This window comes from Trichosurus vulpecula, chromosome 6, assembly GCF_011100635.1.
Source record: "Trichosurus vulpecula isolate mTriVul1 chromosome 6, mTriVul1.pri, whole genome shotgun sequence".
In the NCBI taxonomy this organism is placed as follows: Eukaryota; Metazoa; Chordata; class Mammalia; order Diprotodontia; family Phalangeridae; genus Trichosurus; species Trichosurus vulpecula.
The window spans coordinates 259,192,004-259,215,149 of record NC_050578.1 but is presented as its reverse complement, the minus strand read 5'-3'; the positions used below and the strand labels follow the sequence as shown (position 1 = coordinate 259,215,149).

The 23,146-nt window shown below is 40.2% G+C and overlaps 1 protein-coding gene across 1 annotated transcript in view; it reads left to right on the top strand.

The window, feature by feature from the left end:
* The window catches only part of AGBL2 (ATP/GTP binding protein like 2), a 46,107-nt gene extending 23,223 nt beyond the window's left edge, over nt 1–22,884 (top strand). Inside the window, exons 9-14 of the mRNA XM_036763802.1 lie at nt 876–991; nt 4,282–4,348; nt 5,078–5,113; nt 11,467–11,562; nt 12,314–12,409; nt 22,626–22,884. Coding sequence (XP_036619697.1) covers nt 876–991; nt 4,282–4,348; nt 5,078–5,113; nt 11,467–11,562; nt 12,314–12,409; nt 22,626–22,826 — 612 coding nt within the window. The 3' untranslated portion in view covers nt 22,827–22,884. The remainder of the gene's footprint in view (nt 1–875; nt 992–4,281; nt 4,349–5,077; nt 5,114–11,466; nt 11,563–12,313; nt 12,410–22,625) is intronic.
* The last annotated feature ends 262 nt before the right edge of the window (nt 22,885–23,146 follow it).

The window sequence follows — 23,146 nt, the reverse complement described above, 5'->3', positions numbered from 1 at the left end:
TTTACAAGTGATCTGGGGCTTCTGCACAACACCCCCCAAAATTCCCCTTTAATATCTTATGCCAACCAGTGATTTATTGAAACCGCAATGGGGAAAGCTGTGATATGGAAGGAGTAACTGCATTATCTACATTTTACAGTTGAGCATATAAAGGTAGACAGAGATTACATGACTTGCCCAGGGTCACGCAGCTAGTGAGTGTGAGACCAGATTTTTAACTCAGGTCTTCCTGACCCCAGGCCCAGTGCTTTATCCACTGTGCCACCTAGCTGCTTCTGTAAAAGTCACGTAAATGCAGTGTAAACCATAAGAATAACACTGGCCTCATCTATCCTGTAGCTTCATTTCTTTATGTAGAAATTCACACATCAGTAGAACCTCAAACTCAGGTGAGTCACAGTAGTGAAATTAAGATACTGGCTTATGAAAAAATGGCCACCTAGGAGACGGAGGGAATGACTCTTTGGTCCACAGAAACCCTTGAAGAGTATCTGGACAGGTGTAAGCAGGGGTATGATCTGCGTAAGAAATGGCAACAAAATGAAGTATTGAATGAAGATTAGTTATGACAGTTTTGTCCTCTGATGAAATCTGGAACGGCCACTCTTTACTTTCTTCTTTCCTTTGAGCTACTTCTTCAATAACTTGAGTACTCTTGGTTTGATAAGTAACCAAATAACCATGGTCCAAAATGATGGCATGACTTTATTTCCAGGAAAACAGCATTGCTTATTTTTCTGAGTTTCCAAAAATAATTTTTTTTTTGTATAACTCCTAGAGAATAATGATAATAACTAACATTTACTTGGTGTTTTGAAGTTTGCAAAGTTTTACATGTTTTATCTCATTCAATCTTATTGCCTTCTGTCCCATAGTTTGTGCAATGTTTAACAGAGCTTAAAGAGGAAATCTATAAGAAATTCTCAGAACTTGGACAAGAAATGGACTTGGATGGCAATTGGAGTGACATCTTGTCTGACATTGAATCCAGGTAATATATTCCATCCCCAGAGAAAAGCAAGAGAAATTATTTCTATTTCTGTTATATTACCTTGACTCTTAGTCAAAATGGGACCCTAGAATCCAGGAAAAATACTAAGGAGCCATTTCAAATGTATCGGGGAAGGATAATTGGAGAATTCCAGGGTGCTTAGTGAAGAATTTATTAACCCAATTCCTCAACCTGTAGATCAGGAATAAAACTCCCTCATACCTCCCTCCCACCTCCACTACCACCACCATCTCCACCCAAAGGCTTACTCTGTGGGCTTTTTCAAGAAGGAGAAGACATTCTCCCCTTTCTGCCCAGCAAAGCAGCATGATGCAAGTTCCAGAGCCCAGCGGGGGGACAAACCCAGCTGGAGCAGAGCTTGCAGTGTGTGACTTGGCTTTCTCTGAGAGACACCACAATGGTTAACTTGCCATGTTCCTTCTTTTAGAAGCACTCAGAAAATCACTAACCAAGGCTGCCCAGACTGCCAGCCAACAACTAAGAGATCAAAGTGCTAAATCTGGGGGATAGTGGTGAAAGGAAGGTGATTAGAAAGGTTTTTCTCCCATGTTCCTCATGTGGCCTTGCTGAGGAGCTGAAAGGGAGAATCATAGAAACTTAGAACAGTCAAGCTGGGAAGACCTTTGAACATCATTGTCCCAACTCCTTTTTACAAATAAGAAAGAGCTAGATTTCTCATCTCATGAATCCATCATTGAGACTAATCAAGATCAGCAAAATCAGAAGACCTGGGTCCCAACTCCAGCTCCAACATTTAGTGGTCAGGAGACTGGGCCAAACATGGCATCTCTCTCAGCCTCAGTTCCCTCACTTGTCAGATGAGAATACCCAAACGTAACCAGAAGTTGGAACTGTGGTGAGAAAAGTGTTAGGTCAGCTTATAAATACTATAGAAATGTGAATTGTTGTGCTAAAGAGAGTGGTTGGTAGCCCATAGGCCATGGTTCTCAGTTCTCTCCAGTCACAACCCAGGAAGCAGGAAGATTTGATAGGTGAAAGTTCAGTAAAAATCATAATGGGCATGTAAAAAGGAAATGATAAGGAGGGACATTTAGATCCTAACTCATTCATATCCTGAAAGAATTGGAGATAACAGGTTTTTAAATTGGTCCAAATATGAATCAGAATTATTAAGACGCTGAAACAGCATGTTCCATCTCTAATCTATAATGAGAATAAGCAGGCTGATTATACCATGGAAGAAGCCTTGAGGGCTTGCTCAAGAATGAGAGGATTTGTCCTTTTCCTTAATGGAGGAGCAGTGGAAAAAAGGGTTTTCTTCTATTAACATGTAGAGGTTTGTGTGTGCCCAGGATCCAGAAAGTAAAACTCTGACCAAGAATGACCTAGAACTACATAGCACTTTCCTTCACTTAGCTACAGAAAGAAGAGCCATAATTATCATCACTATCATTATATTATTACCAAAATGTTCGGTCTGACATTGTCCTGGGAATTACATCGGGGACCTGAGAGGGCTTCCTGCTCCCTTTAGAGAGTTTGTGTAGCATTGGGAGCTCTCCAGTCAGACTTGGTTCCAGGTTACCCATGCCCCTAGGGCCGTAGATGGCCCTCAGATCAATGCTGCTGCTCCAGTTCTGTGCCCAGCAATAGTGAGGATAAGAGATAACAATTATGGAGCGCATCAAGATTTAGAAAGCACTTTTACACACTTCTTTGAGGTTACTATCAACAGTTACTAGGACACCCATTTTATGGGTGAGGAAACAGTTTAAAGAAGTTAAGTGATTTGCTCATAGTCACACAACTAGTCAATGTCAGAGGCAAGATTCTAACCCAGGCTTCCTGTGACTCTAAGCATAATGCTTTTCTTTCTTTTTTTAACTGGGATAAACAGCTTTTGGGGAAAGAATAATGTCTGAGGCGAAAAGAGCTCACCAAGAGACAAGCTTCCAAAATAGCATTCACATTATTATGAATAGACTCCAAAGTCTACTGGAAAATGCAGTTCCCAGACCCCTTGAGGTCCCCCTGCTATCAGAAGACTACCGAATTCCCAGGCTAGATCAGTGCTAATGTTACATGCCCTTCTTCCCCTCCTTCCACCCAAATTACAAAAAACATTTTTTAAAATCACATTTTCCACATCCTAAGATGATTTTCAGTATTTAGCTCAAAAGACATCTTCAGAAGGACTGCTCCTCAAAGATTTAATCTAGGAGGTAGAGAAATGGACTTCTTCAGGTCGGTAGGGATCCTTTTTCTCACCTTCACCTGTTAATGAGGTTGGGACTATAGGCAGTCTTCCCCCAGCCCAGTAAAACTTGGCAGGGAGCAGGCCCAGGATTCAGGCAGAGCCCTGCTAGAAGAATGCTTGCCATGCTTGTGCTGTTGATGAGCGTTCTTCCTCACCTTCATCTTCTTGTCAATGGCTACACTTCGCTCCATTCTCCTGGGGCCATGAGATTCATAAAAGATACCCCAGACAGGAGGGCTGATAGGGACCTGGGGGTGCTATAGCCTGGGTATTCTTAGGCTGCTGCCCAAAGATAAAAGTCCTAGGGGAAGATAAGCTGGGAACCCCCTGGAAGGGTAGGAAAGGTTCCCAAAGATAATTCAAGATTGGCTTATGTCAGGTAGATAGAGTCACTACCCCCAGGGTCCCTAGATGTTGAGTGGGGGGTACAGGGCCCATAGGAGGCCCACCCCTGGCTTCACTGCCTTGGGGTCCATATACTCTGCTGTACTGTGACCTTGTTCCCTCCACAGGAGCCTGAGTACACTACAGTACACTGCACATCACCTTCATAGCATGAGATTCTGTTGTGTCCACCCGTAGGTGTCTGTGCATGAAGGGGCACAGCATAATAGAGGAAGCTTTGCATTTGGAATCAGACTCTGAGTTAGAATCCTGGAGCTATGACTTACAGATTGGGGGGCTTGTCTTCGGTGCACTTCCTCCTCGGAAAGCTAAGCTAGCATTGTCTGTGTTGTGTTATGTTGATCTTTTAAACTTTTCCTGAAGACATTTTCATCTGGTTTGGGCAACACTGGGGAAGCTTTGCTTCATGGCAACTGACACCGCTGCCCTGGGTGTTTCCTAAGGGCCCTTCCAGCTCTACAGTCTGTGAGCCCTCAAGGTCCCGATTATCAGTTGTGTTTCTGGGGTTTTCAGAGATTCCTGAGGAACAGAAAGTAGGGATAACAACAAACAGTAAATGAGTTATGCTGTGGACTCAGAATATGCAAGTGTTATTCTGTCTGGGCAGACTGCAAATCAGATTCCTGACTTTTCTTTCCTGAAACAGTACCAGTGGTTCGGACAGCTCCCTCTCAGATGGGCTTCCTGTTCATTTACTGGATGTGGCAGAAAAGGTAAGAGATGGAGATGGCGCTTTGAACCCAAGAAAGAGAGTCGCTATGATAGTATCAGTCACTGTTGTAGACCGGAGCCTAGGACTGTGGGAGGCAATCGTTTGAGATCCTAAGGCATACTTACAGCAGAGGACATTGTAATCCCCTTGTTTAAGATCTGAACTTAAGAGTTTGCTTTGCCATTTATCTTTAAACATTCAAGAGGCCAACAAGAGTTGATATTTGAATCTGTCATCACCTATTACAATGGAAATACAGACTTACTGAACACCAGAGTTGAGTTGCAGCCTTATCATTTCCGTCCTTTCATTCATTGAGAAATAAGTGAAGTTTGGAAGACAGGCAAGCTTGGGGAGAATATTCAAGTTTCATGTGGAAGTTCTTAAATTTTTAAACCTATGGTACATCTAGGTAGATATGTCTAGCAGGTAGTTAGGGATATGGAACTGAAGTCTTAGTGAGAAAAACCAGGTAGATAGATGGAAGGGTTAGTCATCTGGCTAGGGACAAGAGAAGAAGCCAGATAGCAGAGCTTTGGAGAACATCCACACCTGAGGCAGGTGGGAAGGGAATGAACGATAAGGAAGAATAGTCCAACAGGAGGGGTGCCAGGAAAGAACAGTGTCTCAGAGAGGGGGACCAAAAGGGGACATGCTCCGAGGACGAGGGGAGCTGAGCAAAGACCGTGGGACCCTTTCCCCACCCAGGCTATTGGCAGATTTCACTGAGTCTCCATCCTCCCAAATGATCTTATGGATCAAAAATGTTTCCCCATGGAAACATTTTTAGGGAAAGTAGGAAATTCTGGTTTGTGATAAGAGCCATGAAAAAATGACACATTTCTGAATTTAAAAAAAAAATCTTCTCTCTATATTTTTAAATGTTTGATTTAGCCTTTTCAAATAGTTATGCTTTTTCACAGATTTTCCTTAAATTTTCTTACATATTGAAGAAAAAATCTTAATACTATACTCTGTATGTAGGTACAAGTCTAATTTTAGAAATATTTTAATAATATTTTTTAAATTTATTATTATTTTAAATCCAACCATTTGTAACTTAGCAAGAGAGATGTCCAAAACAATAGAATCTCCTCATGTCTTTGGCTGTCTAATATAAGACATTCTAAAGTAACATTTATCATTTTTTCCTAAAAGAAAGGGATTAGGCCTGAGAGAAAGAGGAGAAAGTCTGAAGAGGACTTTGGACTTGAGAAATATTTATTACTTACTATTTTCATTTGAACTAAGCAGTTTTTTAATATGCTTCCCCACATGGAAAATGAGATTTAGGAGCCACAGAATAGTTTTATAATTTATGTACTAAGGATACTTAACACTACAGCCTTAGATGCTTCAAGTATTCCTTTAAAAGTATCACTGTAGAACCCAACCAGATCACAGAAGGTCAGAACAGAAAAGACCCTCCAAGGCCTCCTGTTCCAACCTGTACCTGAACAAGCATCACCTCTACAACCCACTTGACCAATGACCAGCTAGCCCATCACACTCTGGGATGGTGTGCATTGTGAATAGATTTTTTGGTACACCAGCCTAAATCTGTCTTCTGGGACCAAGCAGAACCTGATTCTGCTTGAGCTTTGTAAACTACAAAACACCAGACAAAAAGAATGTGGCAATTATTATCTCTTCTATAAAAACCACGAATACCACATATGCAAGCCTGCATATCAAATTTTAGGAAAAACTTCCTAAAAATCAGGACTTTCCAAAAGTGGAATGAGTAATTTCCACTGGCTGCTGTCCCCTCTGCCTGGAATGCCTGCCTTCCCTCCTGGCTTCCCTACAAGGCCCAGACAAAACCCCACTTTATACAAGAAGCCCAGTCCTCCTAATGTTAGCACCTTCCCTGTGGTGATTATCATCAATTTACACAGTCTAGATCAGGACCAAATCTAAACAAGTGAGTCAGTCAAAGGGCTGCACTTGAGGACCTAGAGAGCTACATGTGGCCTTGAGGCTGCAAGTTCCCAACCCCTGATCTAGATCTTACCTGTGTAATGTTGTTCGCATGTTTTCTCCCCATTAGACTAGGAGCTCTTGCCTTTCTTCATCTCCCCAGCACTTAGCACAGTGCCTGGCACATCATCAGTGCTAGTTGACAGACTGGGTAGTAAGTTTCACCTTCCTGGAAGTCATCAAACAAAAAAATGCAAAAGGACCATTTGTTAGTTATGTTTTAGAGAGGATTTTTGTTCAGGTGTGTGTTGGATTGGATGTCTTTCAAGGGCCCTTTCAGTTCTAAAATACTCTGATTCTATTTCTCCAGCCATTGGTTGGTAAGAAATTCAACAAATTTAAATTTAAGAAGCATTGATTAAGCCTCCATTATGCTCAAGGCACTGTGCAGAGCAATGGGAACACAAAGAACAAATGGAAACACTCCTTGGCCTCGTGGCCTTTGCCTTCTACCCCAATGGGCACGATGGCCCTAGTAATGCCTGATGTGGCACTTCCTTTTTCCAACATGTCTCTCATCTATCATCCCAGTATATTCTTCCAAACTCTCTTTGAGCAAAGTAAGTCAAGAAGTTTGATTTCCATTTAAGAGACCATGAAACCGGCATGGGTCAGCCCAAGGAGATGCTTCATCACATGTGTATGTTCCCATTAGAACCTTGGTATAGTCTACATATTTTTCCATCCCTGATCTTCGCTCTGCCCAGTAGCAAGTAAATGTCTACCTCTTGATCCTCTGATCCCTGTAGTTGGGAGCTGCTGTTTGCATTGGTGAAAATCATTTTCTTCATCTTCTCCTCCTGGCATTCTCAACCCAGTCCATGTTAGCCATCTATCCTCCCACTGCATCTCCTTTCCATTGCATCATGTGGAATCCTTGTTGTACTGTTCTGTCAGCCACCTTGTATTTACTAAGAACCTGATATGTCCCATCATCCTCAATCTCTTTCTCTTAACACTCCTTGAATCTCCTGGTCATACCTGAAACCTCACTCTCTCCTTAAGGTGCTGCAACCCTGGCCACCCTCTTTGGTGCTGACTGCTGTTCCCCTCATCTGTACAGTACACAAGGCAAGGAGGGGAAGTGGGCAAACTCCTTGCTTCCGGACCCTCCCCTGCCATCATCTGGCAGCACACTTTCTTCCTTCAAAGTTCCCACCATTTGATTATATCACCTTGTCCAGATCTTCATTGCTCTGATCTGTGGACCTTGAAGCTACTCTTCTTTATTCTTCATTAGCTGGTTCATAGTTTTACTCTTTGCCCCCAACTCCATTAACCAGTTCCACCCTGCTTCCCCCTTGGTGACTTCAGTAGTCACAGTGATGAATCTTCTTAGACCCTGGCTTCTGAGTTCATCAACCTTCTTGACTCCCATAACTTTATCTCCATCTTCAATCTCTAACCACAGGAGTGGGCATACTTTAAATTTCACCATCTCCTGAAACTGTTCCATCTCCAACATCTTAGACTCTGAAAATCTCCTCTCTGATCACAGTTCCATGCCCTTCCATCTCTCCCTCTGCCTAATTTTTGCCTCACCATGACCTCCAAACCATATCCCTCGCTCTTCTCCCAAACCATCCTCTCACTTCTGGGCTCCCTTTTCTCCCTTCATAGTCTTGACTATAAAATTAACCATTCCAACAAGGCCCCTGAGTGAGGCCTTCTGTTTTTCTCTGATTAACTCTCTATCATACTCTCCAAAGAGACAATCCCAAACCTTTTCCTCCTCTTGTCTGGGATTGAGACCATCTCTCATGAGTTCTGTCATTTCCCCTTTTCCACATCTCAGAACCCCTTCATGTCTTTGCCTATAGTTTCTTCAGAATCAGAGAATTTCAGGAGTGGGAAGGGACTTCAGAAGCCATCTCATTCAGCCTATACCAGGCAGAGAATCCCCATCACATCACCCTCAGCAAGCTGTCACCCAGCCTTTGTTAGAGGTCTTAGAGTAAGAGGCAGCATATTCTGTTCTAGGGTTGCCTTTGGGAAGTTTATTTCCTTCTGTAACACCAGGGAGTGGAACTGCAGAGAGGACATAGTCGTTTCTGGTCCCTCCTCCCTACTGTAAGGGGCAGCTGCATCTCACCATGGCCTCACTTGGATCCACCTTGCTCCATACACTGACATCAAGCTGAAAACTTCCTTGTCAAAACCTCTACCAATATTCTGAGTTCTGGCCTCTGAGGCCAAGCAGAAAAAGTTGTAACTCCTCTTCCATGTGATAGCCCTTCAAGTATTTAAGCTCAGCTATCTTGTGTGTCCCTACTAAGTCTTCTCTTTTCCAAGCCAGAGATCCCTAGTTCTATCACCCGATCCTCCTATGTCATGAGGCTGGAAGGCAATAGGACTATCACTTCCCTAGACCTGGACACTGTGCTTTTAGAAATGCAATCTCAAATTGTGTTAGTTTTTTAAATGCTACATCAAACCGCTGACTCACATTGAGGGTTAGTCCATTGAAATCCCAAGATTATTTTCAGCTGAATTATCTACCCATGTTGCCACCATCTTGTACCAGTAGTGTTGACTTTCTGAAGCCAAGTGTAAGACTTTAACATGTGTATGTACCGTGGTAAAATTGTTGGTGTCACAACAAACCAGAACCAGAAGTACAACTCCAAAACCAAGACCATAACGCAAACCCAATACCATAAATTTAGGAACCAATGAGGGTTTGTTGAGTTCCCTGGCAAGAGAACCCCACCCACAGGGCAGAGCCTCCCCAAAGGAACAAAAGGACAAAATTTATGTAGGTTTTAGTTTAGACAGGAGGTGAATTGGGTATGGATTAACTTAAATTTGGACAAAGCCTATTGCTGGGGGTGAGTAGGGTAGGAGCAGGGGATGTGTTATCCCATGACTAAACAGGCCTGTTGTTGGGCTAGTCACAGAAAAGAATCTTCTTCAGATTATCTATCTCTTATAACCCTGCCTTTATAGATAGGGCTGCCCTTGTTGTAAGCAGTAAGGAAGGTCACAGGGACAGTGAAGGGGAGGGGGGTTGCCATACAGGGGTAGGGGCGAGATAGAGGAACTGAAGACAAAATGGATTTGCTTTAGCTTTTTCTGCTATCTGCTCTCCATATGTAATCGTAATAGTTTTGGTTCCACTCCTGGATCACTGCCTTGTCATTAGGAGGAGCCTGTGAAGCTCAATGAAGCTATGAGCTGTGCAGTGCAGGGTTACCCAAGAAGTCCAAGTCATAGTGGAGAGTTCTGACAAAATATGATCCACTGGAGAAAGAAATGGCAAACCACTCCAGTATCTTTGCCAAGAAAACATTAGAAGATGAGCCGCTCAGGTCAGAAAGTGTCCAACATGCTACTAGAGAAGAGCAAAGGACAACCACCAGTAGCTCCAGTACGAATGAAGTGGCTGGGCCAAAGCTGAAAGGAAGCTCGGTTGCAGATGCTTCTAGGGATGAAAGGAAAGTCCGATGCTGTAAAGCTCAGTACTACAAAGGAACCTGGATAAAATGGCTGTAGTCAAACAGAAGATGGAAAGATTACACATCAATATCTTGGGTGTCAGTGAAACTAAATGGATGAGAATGGTCATTATGTATACTACTGTGGACAAGAATCTCTTGGAAGAAATGAAATAGCCCTCATTGTCAGTGAAAGGGTGAGAAAAGTAGTACTGAGGTATAATCTCAAAAATGACACAATACCTGTTCAAATCCATTCAACATCACAGTAACACAAGTCTGTGCTCCAACCAGTGATGCCGAGGACGCCAAAGTTGATCAGTTCTAATAAGATCTATAACATCTTCTAGAAATAACACCCAAAAAATACATCACTTTCATCATAGGGGATTGGAATGCTAAAGTTGGAATCAAAAGCCATTGGAATAACAGGCAAATTTGGCCTTGGAGTACAAAATGAAGCAGGGCAGATATTAACAGCATTTTGTCAAAATAGCTCGCTGGTCATAGCAGACTCTACACATAGACATTACTAGATGGTCAATATAGAAATCAGATTGATTGTATACTTTTCGGCCAAAGGTGGAGAAATTCTATGTAGTCAGTTAAAACAAGACCTGGAGTTGACTGTGGCCCACATCATGAGCTTCTTATTGCAAAATTTAGACTGAAATTGAAGAAAGTAGGGGAAACCATCAGACCATATAGGAATGACCTGAATAACATCCTTTATGAATATGAAGTGAAGAATAGATTTAAGGGATTAGATCTGGTAGAAAGAGTACCTGAAGGACTGTGGACAGAGATTCACAATATTGTGCAGGAGGCAGCAACAAAATACGTTCTAAAGAAAAAGAACAAGAAAGCAAAATGACTGTCTGATGAGGCTTTACAAACAGCTGAGGAAAGAAGGAAAGGGAAAGACATATGGTTAAATACATTGTGGTACATTCATGTAATGGAATACCATAATGCATTTAAGGCCAGTAAGAATAAAAAATTTTTAAAAATCTGTAAAACCTCTAATGGAAGAGGACAAACCCAAAAAACCAGCCCCAAAAGAGTAAACACCAACGATGACCTGAATGAAGAAAAAGAAAAGACAAAGAATGTACGAAGAATGCTAGTAGAATCTTAAAGCACTGAGTTGTTATATTTTGTATGTTGAAATTCATTTAGTTATTAAGCAAGTTTAATTATATTACTGTTCAATGTTAAGTTTATAACAAAACAATTTTAAAATTAGTTAACGCCAATTTTGTTACACTAATTATTTTTTAAAACAATTTCTAAATAATGAAGTTCATAGTTTCATGTTCAATCCTTTTAAAATTTTTCCTTGTGTATTTCAATTTGAATTTCCTTGTATTTTTGTTGATAATTCCTGTTTAGAATAAAGAAAAACATTATAAACTTTAGACTCTAAATTACAAACAAAAGAGTAACAAAATCACACAATCAAAGCTATTTAGATTTTTTAAGAAGAAAAGAAAATGGGCTTTAGCAAAACCATCAGAATAATATTTACTCAGTATCCCTTTGATATTTCTTCTGTTGGCTTATATACTTGTGTTGTCAGAGTGAGGAGAAGGTATTCCATGCCCTGTTGGAGTGGGTCTCCTAAGCAAAAAGTAATCATTTAGTTGCAGGATCACAAATGTTCCTTTCTTTTCTGGAGTAGCTTGAACAGAAGAAGAAACCAAAGAAGAAAAAGAAACCACTGGAGACCAGAAAGCAAAGAAATGAGATGCATCAGAAAAACAGATTAATCCAGGAGTTAAAGTTAACAGAAGATGGCCAAGTAAGAAAAATGTAGACTGGGTCCTTGTCCCACTGACTTTCAGAGTTGCAAGGAAAGAATAGGCGAAGGTGCTAAAGGGGAGTCCAGTTGAGAATCATATCCTGTCCCATCCATCCCCAACTTGCTTTACCAGCAAAGACTTGAGGGAGTTTTCTCTTGGGCAAGAGCCCAGATTCTCTCTCTTGGTTGAGTTCAGCTGTCTCCCTCCCAAAAAGAGTTCCTTCACCCTGCAGTGCCTGGTATACTTATTCTCAAATAGATACTTTCTCTAGTTCTGTTTTTTGATGTTGATTTGGATAAAGGCGTTTCCTCACATAAAAATAAAAGAATCAATTCTAGAATCAGAACTTATCTGTAGGCTTCTGGGGATGACTTTATTGGGTCCGGAGGCCATTCCTTGGTTAGGGGATTCTCCTGGCACCTCTGAATCAGATTTCAGGGAGAGCCCCTTGATACCTCCTTTACATCAGCCTGCACTGGGCCTAAGGTGTGGCAAGTTTGGCCTTTGGCTCCAAGCTAGGTCCCCAGGGACATTCTGTTCTGATAGAGGCTGGGGCTGGGAAACAAAGGCCTTCCTTCCACAGGCAGTCCCAGACAGCCCTGCCTGAGCCTCTGAGGCTCATTGCAACCTTTTTTCATCTCTTTTCAATGACTGAAATTGCAAAGGATCAGATATTAAAGATAAGAATTTGTGTGTGTGTATGTGTTTTAGGTTAATTAAAAATGCACTCTTTTCAATCAATTGTACTAGGAAAAAACAGAATTTACCACCATGCTGAAAAAACAGCCTGTCTTCTTCAAAGGTCCAGAGGCCCGAGTGAAAAATGAGAACTCAAAGTTTAACGAGGTAAGATATGGGCTAGAATATTTCTCCACGAGACCAGCAGCCCAGAAATATTTTCACCTTGAAAGCTTCCTGCCTAGAATCTCACCCATTTCTGTAGGGCTTTAAGGCTTATAAAGTGCTTTCTTCACCACACTCTAGCAAGGAGGGTGGGTTAGCATCAACAGCTCCTTTGGCCCAGGAAAAGGCCCAACCTCTAACTTGGCAAGGAAGTCACCCAGCAAGGGAAGGGCAAAGCTGAGACAGGCCCCAACACTGGTCTGGGAGGATGGCCAGGAAATTAATTTATTCTGGAACTGAAAGTAGGGGCAACCAGAGAGGGATCAAATAAGATACCAGGACTTCATTCAGATGCTGTTCTTGGGAATCTGTGCCATGGCATTAGTTTATAGCTAAATAGCTGCTTTTACTTTTTTTTTTTAAAGAAACTTATTGAGCTTTTATTTTTACATCATATATGTATATGTGTATATATATATGTACGTGTGTGTATATATATATATGTATATCTCCATATCCCTCTTTCCTCCCTACTATTAATCCTCCCTTGTAATAAAGAAGAAAAAAAAACATTTCAAAGTAATCAACACAACAACTAAGTCTGCCAGTATGGGCAGTGTTCAGCACCCATAGTTCCACTCCCCCCGCTTCAAAGAAAGGAAGGAGGTCTATTTTGTCATCTCTTCTCCAGAGCCAGGGATAGCTAACTTTTTATACTTCTTGGGTATAACCCTTCTTGGGTAGGATCCAAGATGAACTATCCTTTGCTGAATTCTACTTTCTATCCAACATAACAAGGTTCCAGGCTACTCTAAGAATCCAAGCCACCTTCTACGAAAGGACCCAGACAGGCCAGCTGGTTGCACGTACGACACCCAGAGTACCTCTCACCTGGTCTCGTATTTTTGTATCTCACCCTCTGGACAATGTTATACCTTCCCAGAGGATTGATCTGCATTTTAAATGGCACATATGTATTTTCCATCTAATCACACTTGATTAAATGAAGCGTATAATTTATTTTATTTTACATGCCATTTTTTCACTGTAGTTAAAGAAACAAAGATAGCCCCCTCAATTAACCAAAATTGCCCATCATATCTCTGATTATGAATAAAGATAAGTCACAGGTACTTCACCCCAAAGAGTGGATAAGCCAAAACTCGTTTACATTTGGCTTTTTAATGAAATTTGGGAATGGGGGCCAGGTATATGTTCCAAATTATGTTACAGTCAAGTTGATTTGCACTCTTTAAGCACTTACCACCTGATGGAAATAGGCCAACCAGCCTAAAGTAAAAAAGGAGGCAACAGATAATTCCCAGGAGTTGATATTGATGGCGTGTTTCTCATTTGGTCTTGACAAGAACTTTGTTAAATAGGTTCGAAAGGTATGTTATTACTATTGCCCTGATCCACTGGGACCCACAGAGTTTAAGTAAGTAGCCCGTGGTCGGCCCCATTAAGTATCCAGAAGAGACCTGGGCTTCATCTTGTCCAGCCCAGGGGGACTGTTCTTTTTTTTAACTGTTATTTTAATTAAGATTTTTTATTTTTAGTCTACAATACTCAGTTCTGCATGATTCTGAGTCCTAGGCTTTCTTCCCCCGCTCCTCGCCTTCTCCCTTCCTCCCCAAGACGGCATGGAATCCGATATGTTTTCTACATATAACTTTGCATTGAACCTATTTACACAATAGTCAAGTTGTAAAGAAGAATTATGACCAATGGAATGAATCATGAGACAGAAGAAACAAAAAAAAAAAAAGAAAAAAAAGAGCAAACAGTTTGCCTCAATCTGCATTCAGACTCCACAGTTCTTGCTCTAGATGTAGATATCTTTCTCCATCCTGAGTCCCCTGGAGTTGTCCTTGAACCCTGTATTGCTGAGAAGAACAAGGTCTATTAAGATTAGTCATCACAAAATCAGTATATCTGTGGTTGTGTGTAATGTTCTCCTAGTTCTGCTCCGCTTACTCAGCATTATATTGTGTAGGTTTTTCCAGGTTATTATGAAGTCCGTATCTTCCCCATTTCTTATAGCACAATAATATTCCATTACATTCATATACCACAATTTGTTTGTGGTATATGACCACTTACAAAAAGAACCGCTGTAAATATTTTTGTACGTATGGGTCCTCTTCCCACTTGTGTGATCTCTTTGGGATACAACCCTAGAAGAGATATTTTTATAGCCTTTTGGGCATCATTCAAAATTGCTCTCCAGAATGGCTGGATCAGTTCACAACTCCACCAGCAATGTAACAGCGTTCCAGTTTTCCCACATCCTCTCCAGCATCTATCATTTTCCTGTTTTGTCATTTTAGCCAATCTGACAGGAGAGATGTGGTACCTGAGAGTTGTCTTGATTTGCATTTCTCTAATAAGTAATGATTTAGAGCATTTTTTCATATGCCTATAGATATCTTTAATTTCTTCCTCTGAAAACTGCCTGTTCATATCCTTTGACCATTTCCCAATTGAGGAATGACTTGTATTCCTATAAATTTGGTTCAGTCCCCTGTATATTTTAGAGATAAGGCCTTTATCAGAGACACTAGTTGTAAAGATTTTCTCCCAATTTTCTGCTTCCCTCCTAATCTTTGTTGCATTGAATTTTATTATACAAAAACTTTTCAATTTAACATATTCAAAATTATCCATTTTGCATTTTGTAATGCTCTCTATCTCTTGTTGTGTCATGAATTCTTTGCTTTGCTATAAATCTGATAGGTAAACTATTCCTTGCTCTCCCAAATTGCTTATAGTATCAGCCTGTATTCCTAAATCACGAACCCATTTCGACTTTATTTTGGTATATTGGTCTATGCCCAGTTTCTGCCCTACCATTTTCTAATTTTCCCAGCAGTTTTTGGAAATAGTGAATTCTTAGCCCAGAAGCTGGATTCTTTGGGTTTATCAAAGAGTAGATTGCTATAGTTGTTAACTACTGTGTCTTGTACCTAACCTATTCCACTGATCCATGAGTCTGTTTCTTAGCCAGTACCAGGTAGTTTTGATGACTGCTACTTTATAGTACAGTTTAATATCTGGTATGGCTAGACCACCTTCCCTAGCATTTCTTTTCATTAATTCCCTAGATATTCTAGACCTATTGTTCTTCCAGATGAATTTTGTTATTATTTTGTCCAGCTCTGTAAAATAATTTTTGGTAGTTCGATTGGTATGGCACTGAATAAATAAATTAATTTAGGTAAAATTGTCATTTTTATTTTATTAGCTCGGCCTAACCATGAGCAACTGATATTTTTCCATTTCTTTAAATCTGACTTTATTTGTGTGAAAAGTGTTTCATAATTATGTTCATATAGGCCTGGGGTTTGTCTTGGCAGATAGACTCCCAAATATTTTATAGTGTCTACAGTAACTTTAAGTGGAATTTCTCTTTCTATCTCTTGCTGTTGGGCTTTGTTAGTAATGTATAGGAATGCCAAGGGTTTATGTGGGTTTATTTTATATCCTGCAACTTTGCTAAAGTTGTTTATTATTTCAAGTAGTTTTTTACTTGATTCTCTTAAGTAAATCATCATATCATCTGCAAAAAGTGATAGTTTAGTTTCTTCTTTGCCTATTCCAGTTCCTTCAATTTCTTTTTCTTTTATTGCTACAGCTAACATTTCTAGTACCAAATTGAATAGTGGGGGTGATAATGGACATCCTTGTTTCACCCCTGATCTTACTGGGAATACATCTAGCTTATCCCCATTACAAATAATGCTTGTTGATGGTTTTAGATAGATGCTATTTATAATTTTAAGGAAGGCTCCATTTATTCCTATGCTTTCTAGTGTTCTTAATAGGAATGGGTGTTGTATTTTGTCAGAGGCTTTTTCTGCATCTATTGAGATGATCATACAGTTTCTGCTAGTTTTGTTGTTGATATGATCAATTATGCTGATAGTTTTCCTAATATTGAACCAGCCTTGCATTCCTGGAATAAATCCTACCTGGTCATAGTGTATTATTCTTGCAATAAGTTGCTGCAGTCTTTTTGCTAATATTTTATTTAAAATTTTTGCATCAATATTCATTAGGAAAGTTGGTCTATAATTTTCTTTCTCTGTTTTGACTCTTCCTGGTTTGGGTATTAGTACCATATTTGTGTCATAAAAAGAATTTGGTATGACTCCTTCTTCACCTATTTTCCCAAATGGTCTATAAAGTATAGGAATTAAATGTTCTTTAAATGTTTGATAAAATTCACATGTAAAACCATCTGGCCCTGGAGATTTTTTCCTAGGGAGTTCATTGATGGGGTTATTTAAGTATTTTACTTCCTCTTCTGTTAGCCTGGGCAATTTAGGTTTTTGTAGATATTCATCCACATCCCTAAGGTTGTCAAATTTATGGGCATACAATTGGGCAAAATAATTCCTAATTAATGTTTTAATTTCCTCTTCATTGGAGGTGAATTCATCCTTTTCATTTTTGATACTGGTAATTTGATTTTCTTCTTTCTTTTTTTTAATCAAATTGACCAAGGGTTTGTCAGTTTTATTTGTTTTTTCATAAAAACAGCTCTTGGTTTTATTTATTAATTTAATAGTTCTCTTGATTTCTATTTTATTAATCTCTCCTTTGATTTTCAGTGTTTCTAATTTGGTATTTAATTGGGGATTTTCCATTTGTTCTTTTTCTAACTTTTTCAGTTGCATGCCCAATTCATTGATCTCTTTTTTCTCTATTTTATTGATGTAAGCATTTAGAGATATAAAACTTCCCCTAAGAACTACTTTTGCTGCATCTCATAAGTTTTGGTATGTTGTCTCATTATTGTCATTCTCTTGAATGAAGTTATTAATTGTTTCTCTGATTTGTTCTTTGGCCCACTCATTCTTTAGAATTGGATTATTTAGTTTCCAATTAATTTTTAGCTTATTTTTTCTATGGTTCTTTATTACAAATAATTTTTATTGCATCATTATCTGAAAAGGGTGCTTTGACTACTTCTGCCTTTCTGCACTGGATTGTGAGATTTTTATGCCCTAATACATGGTCAGTTTTTGAGTATGTGCCATATACCACTGAGAAAAAGTATATTCCTTTTTATCCCCATTCAGTTTTTTCCAGAGGTCTACTATATCTGCCTTTTCTAAAATTCCATTCACCTCCTTAATTTCTTTCTTGTTTATTTTGAGGTTAGATTTATCAAGTTCAGAGAGGGGGAGGTTGAGGTCCCCAGTTATTATAGCTTTGCTGTCTATTTCTTCCTGTAACTCCTTTTACCTCTCCTCTAAGAATTTGCATGCTATACCACTTGGTGCATATATGTTAAATAATGATATTGCTTCATTGTTTATGGTGCCTTTTAGCAGGATGTAGTGTCCTTCCTTATCTCTTTTAATTAAATCTTTGCTTTTGCTTTGTCTGAGATTAGGATTGCTACCCCTATTTTTTTTTACTTTAGCTGAAGCACAATATATTCTGCTCCAGACTTTTACCTTTACCCTGTGTGTATCCCCCTGTTTCAAATGTGTTTCTTGTAAATAGCATATTCTAGGATTATGGTTTTTAAATCCATTTTGCTATCTGCTTCCATTTTATGGGAGAGTTCAACCCATTCACATTCACAGTTACGATTACTATCTGTGTCTTTTTCTCCATCCTATTTCCCCCATTTATGCTTCTATTTCTCCCTTTCCCCTTCAACTCCTCAACAGAGTTTTGCTTTTGACCACCGCCTTCCTCAGTTTCCCCTCCCTCTTGATTCCCCTCCCTTATCTTACCTTTTTCCCCTTGCTATTTCTTCCTTCCCTTCTGACCACCCTTCTCCCTTTTTTTCGCCTTTCCCCTCCTACTGCCTATAGGACAAGTTAGATTTCTATACTTATCAGTGTATGTTATTCCCTTCTTGAACCAAATCCAATGAGAGTAAAGCTCAAATACTGCTCTTCTCCCTCTACTACAATATGTTATTGTGCCTGTTCATGTGATGTAATTTGCCCTTTTCTACTACCTCCTTACCTCTTCTCCCAGAACCATCCCTTTATATCTCTTAATTATATTTTTATCATTATATCAGTTATTTTATACTGATACCCACAGTCTATGAATATCCCTTTCAATTGTCAAAATAAGTATACTGTCCTTAAGATTGACATGTATGTAAAACATATATAAAACAAAATAATCCTATATAATGATGTAACTAATTAGCCTTATCGATTAAGTAGGAGGTTTCCCCCCCACCCCCCGTTTACCTTTTTATGTCTCTCTTGAGTTTTGTATTTGGAGATCAAATTTTCCATTGAGCTCTTGCCTTTTCACCAGGAAGATCTGGAATTCCCTTTTTTTTATTGAATGTCTGTCTCCTTGCCTGGAAAATTATGCTCAGTTTTTCTGGGTAGTTGATCCTTGGTTGTAGTCCAAGCTCCTTTGCCTTTCAGAATATCATATTCCAATTTCTCCTGTCATTTAATGTAGAAGCTGAAAGATCCTGTGTGATCCTGACTGTAGTTCTGTGACATTTGAAGTGTTTCTTTCTAGCTGCTTGCAGTATTTTCTCCTTGACCTGGTAGTTCTGGAATTTGGCTATAATATTTCTTGGAGTTTTCAATTTGGGATCTTTTTCAGGGGGTGATTGATGGATTCTTTCAACGATAGTTTTACCCTGTGGTTCTAGGACCTCTGGACAATTTTCCTTAAGGATTTCATGGAAGATACTGTCCAGACTATTTTTTTCATCATAGCTTTCAGGTAGACCAATAATTCTTAGATTGTCTCTCCTGGATCTATTTTCCAGGTCAGTTGTTTTTCCAATCAGATATTTCACGTTTTCTCCTATTTTTTCATTCTTTAGATTTTGTTTGACTGATTCTTGATGTCTCATAGAGTCATTAACTTCTATTTGCCCAATTCTGATTTTTAATGTTTTGTTTTCTTCCTTTATCTTCTCTATCTCCTTTTCCATTTGGTTGATTTTACTTTTCAATGAGACATTTTCTCCGTTTATATTCTGATTTTCCTTAATCAATTCCCCGATTTTACCTTTTAAGGATTTGTTTTCCTCATTGAATTTTTTTTCCATTTTTTCCATTTTTTCTTTTACCTCCCTAATTTGGTTTTTAAAGTCCTCCTTGAGTTCTTCCAGGAATGCTTTTTGATCTGGAGACCAGTTCACTTTCCCTTCTGAATTGGTATTTTGATCTTCCCTGTCTCCATAATATGAATCAATTGTCTTTGGCTTTTTAGCATGTTTTTTTTTCCTCCTGGCTTCTAGAGTGGATCTCTGTTTCTGAGGCTCAGGGAGCTCTGTCCCAAGTTTCTTGTGTTGGAATCTGTGGGTCTGCTCACTGGCTTTATGTTCTATGGCCTCTGGTTTTGTGAGGTATAGAAGGGGTACTCTGGTTGCTGGGAATCTCCTCTTCCCCAGGACTGCATGTGTGTTCTCAGCAATTTGTGCTAGTGTCTGCCACTTCCCGTGGCTGTGCAAAGCCACGTCTGGGGTCCTGGCATTGACTTTTGCTAGCTCCACCCCCCGGGGCTCAGTTGCTCTCATTGTTCTGCTGAGGTGAGGGCTGCTGGGACACCTCTCTTCCTGCACTAGTCTCCTGCCAGCACAGGAAGGGCCCTCTTCCCCCACTTCTCTCCCTACTGAAGCCCCCCTTCTGGCTCCTCTGTTTCTCCTGAGGTATTATTCTCTGGGTTTATTCAAAGTAGGGATAAGAGCCGTTTTATCTGGACATTATGGTTCCCAGAAGTTCAAGAAGATGAGTTTCAAACCTTTAGACTGTGGGTTGGAAGCCTCTAGGCTAGCTGCTCCCACAGCCACAGGAGCTGCTCTGGGACAGACTCATGTCCTGGGCTGAGAGGCCTGGGGCTCGATCACAGCCATAGCAGTACTTCCGCCCTGGGCCTTTTCCTGCTCCAGCCTTTGGCTCACCCAGCACTCTCCCAGACCCATGCACTGCCTGGATTCCTCTGTTCCCAGTTAGTTTGATCTGGCACTGTTTCGTGTACCTGGTGCTCCTACCTGCCTCAGTCTCCGAGTGGCTTCTAACTCTCTCAGATCTGCTCAGATTCACTTTTTTAGACGTATCTGACAGAATTTGTGAGAGAGCTCCAGTAGTTCCTTCCTTTTACAGCACCATCTGCCCCTGGGACTGTCCTTTTCACACACACACATTAACAACACCCATACTCTGATTTCTCATCCTGCTGGGGAGGTGAGCCTGGGTTTCCAAAGGCTAAGTCAGCCAAGCACAAGCCTTGGCAGATCCTGCCACGCTACAGGTTAGAGCAGCAAGGATGGACTGGACCATACCTGGATCCTGGCCAATGCAAAGACCAGCTTTCCTAAGTATGAGGAGGCACATCATCAGAAAGCTGGCCAGGAGGGAGCAGATTTTGAGTGGCCATAGTAACCCATGAATATGGTTTATAAAGAGACAGAGGGGTTCTGGTCTGTGTCATTAATGAGATTCTTGAAGTATTGCCCAAGATTAGGCTATGAAATGCCACACCTTTTAGAGGTGAGCATGGTATAGCAGGGAGAATTCTGGGCTTGGAGCCAGCAGAGATCTGGGTTTGAATCCCACTGCTCACATTTACTAGCTATGGGAAGTCACTCAACATCTCTCAGTCTCAGTTTCCTCATCTGTAAAATGGGCAGTTACAAGCTTATAGAAATGATCTTTGAGGTAATCTAGTCTGGCCTCTTTATTTTACGTTTGATGAAACTGAAGAAAATTTCACTGAGGAAAAGTTAAGTAACTTATCCAAGGTCATGCAGGGAATAAGTGCTAGGATTTTAACCCAAGTACTCTGACTGTAGACATAGCCCCCCTTCCACCACCCTACACTGCCTCCTACAGGATGATAAAACCCACAGCACCTCCCTCTGGGGCTACTAGGAAGGTCAAAGATTGTGAGGCCCAGTAAATGGGCCTTTGCAAACTTTAAAGGATTCTGTGAATATCAGCAACACCCCAGTGCACTGAGGAGCTACAGAATGGGTTCATGCTGTTGCAAAAATGTTGTCTTGTCTAATTGTTTTGCATTCTTAGTTACAATGATACCCTAAGACAGGGCTATCCAAAATACAGCCCACAGGCCACATGCGGCCCGCCTGTGGGTTTTAATTTTCACAAGTGAAAAAATAAAATAATAATTTGCATGGAATGCGTATTAGATTTTTTAACTCCATCACTAATAAATAATCTCGTTGATGTTAATTTTCTTTGGTGTTTTTAAGCAGTATTATGGACAGAACATATCACATAGAATTTTCAATCAATTTGTGGGATGCGTTATGTCTATACCATGCAGACTAGTCATTATGCACCTACCTTTATACTGTTGTGTTGTCGCTTTGTTGTTTTGTGTTTGCTTTCAGGCTTTACGGTAGTATTGATAATGGGAGTTCCCCCACTTTCTATTAGTGTCCTGCATTTTTTATTCTGGGTGTGGTGTTTGAATAATTATTTTATTGAAATGAGGCCCTAAGATAAACTAAGGTTGGACAGCCCTGCCCTAAGAGATATTTGGGCCTTTAAATTATTAAAAGCTTTAAGGGGAGCTCAATTGAAACGATAAGGGGTGACCTCTTTCTTGCCACAGGTGAAAATTCTTCCTCTTCTCTTCTTTGCTGTCATTTTAATAGCCAATTCTAAGACAGTCTGTGTTTAAATACCACTGCCTCAAGCCTGGCTTCTCTGATCCTTGTGGATGAGATTCTACCATGACTTCCCGTTTACCAATGGAAGGGGTGCAGTGCCCCACCCTTGATGTGATTTTTGTCTGGGAAACATAAGGCTGAAGACATGTTACAAAGTATATTGAATAGTAGATACTTGAAAAAAAAATACAAATGCTTCTCAGTAACTAGATGTTAATCCTTCCCAGCCCTAGCTGTAATATTAGAAGTTGCTACATTTATTTGACTTTAATTGTACAGTCATCAATTAAGAACCTGCTACAAGTGAGTCACTGTGCTAGGCTCTGGGGATCACAGGCAGACCAGAGACTCTGCTCTCAAGGAATTCACAATCTAATGAGAAGAATAAGAATACAGATACCTCTGATTCAAAAGACAGCAAGGGATCTTGGGAGAGAAAAGTTCAGTCAGTGCTAAAGAGAAGTCTGGCCAGGAAAGCTCACTTTCAATTGGAGGAAAGTGACACCTGAGCTGAGCCTGTAAGACAGGGAGGGATGTCAATGTAAAGTGAATTAAATCTTCAATATTTTGTTTATACAGAGCAAGAAACCAAGTTTTAAAATTCCAGACCCTCGGAGGAAGGGCCCGACCAGCAGTCATGAGGTAACATCAGGTATGAAGCGAATCAGGTCTAAGGGCAGATACCCTGCAAAGAAGACACATCAAGTCTTCTCCGTGTCCCAGCCTTCCTTTCACACACACATATACCCACAGGATCTTGAGGCTCTGCGTTCTGAATAACACCCCACTCTGTCTCCTGGTAGCCGTACTGGTTTGGGTTTGGATGCATTATGTAATGTGGGAGGAATTCTGCTTTTATATTCCAGCAGACTCATTCCGGATTGACCATGCTCTTGTTTTACCTTTTGTTTTTAATCCAACTGTATATTTCTCAGGATTATATCTTATGGATTATTTTCCATCAAACTAAATGTGACCAGGATGTACATAAAAATTTCCTTCTTGGGAATTGAAATGTGTGTTTACTGAACTCTAATAGAAGTCTACATTGCTTTATGTAATAAATTGTTCCCTAAAAATAGTGTGTATATCAAATTTTT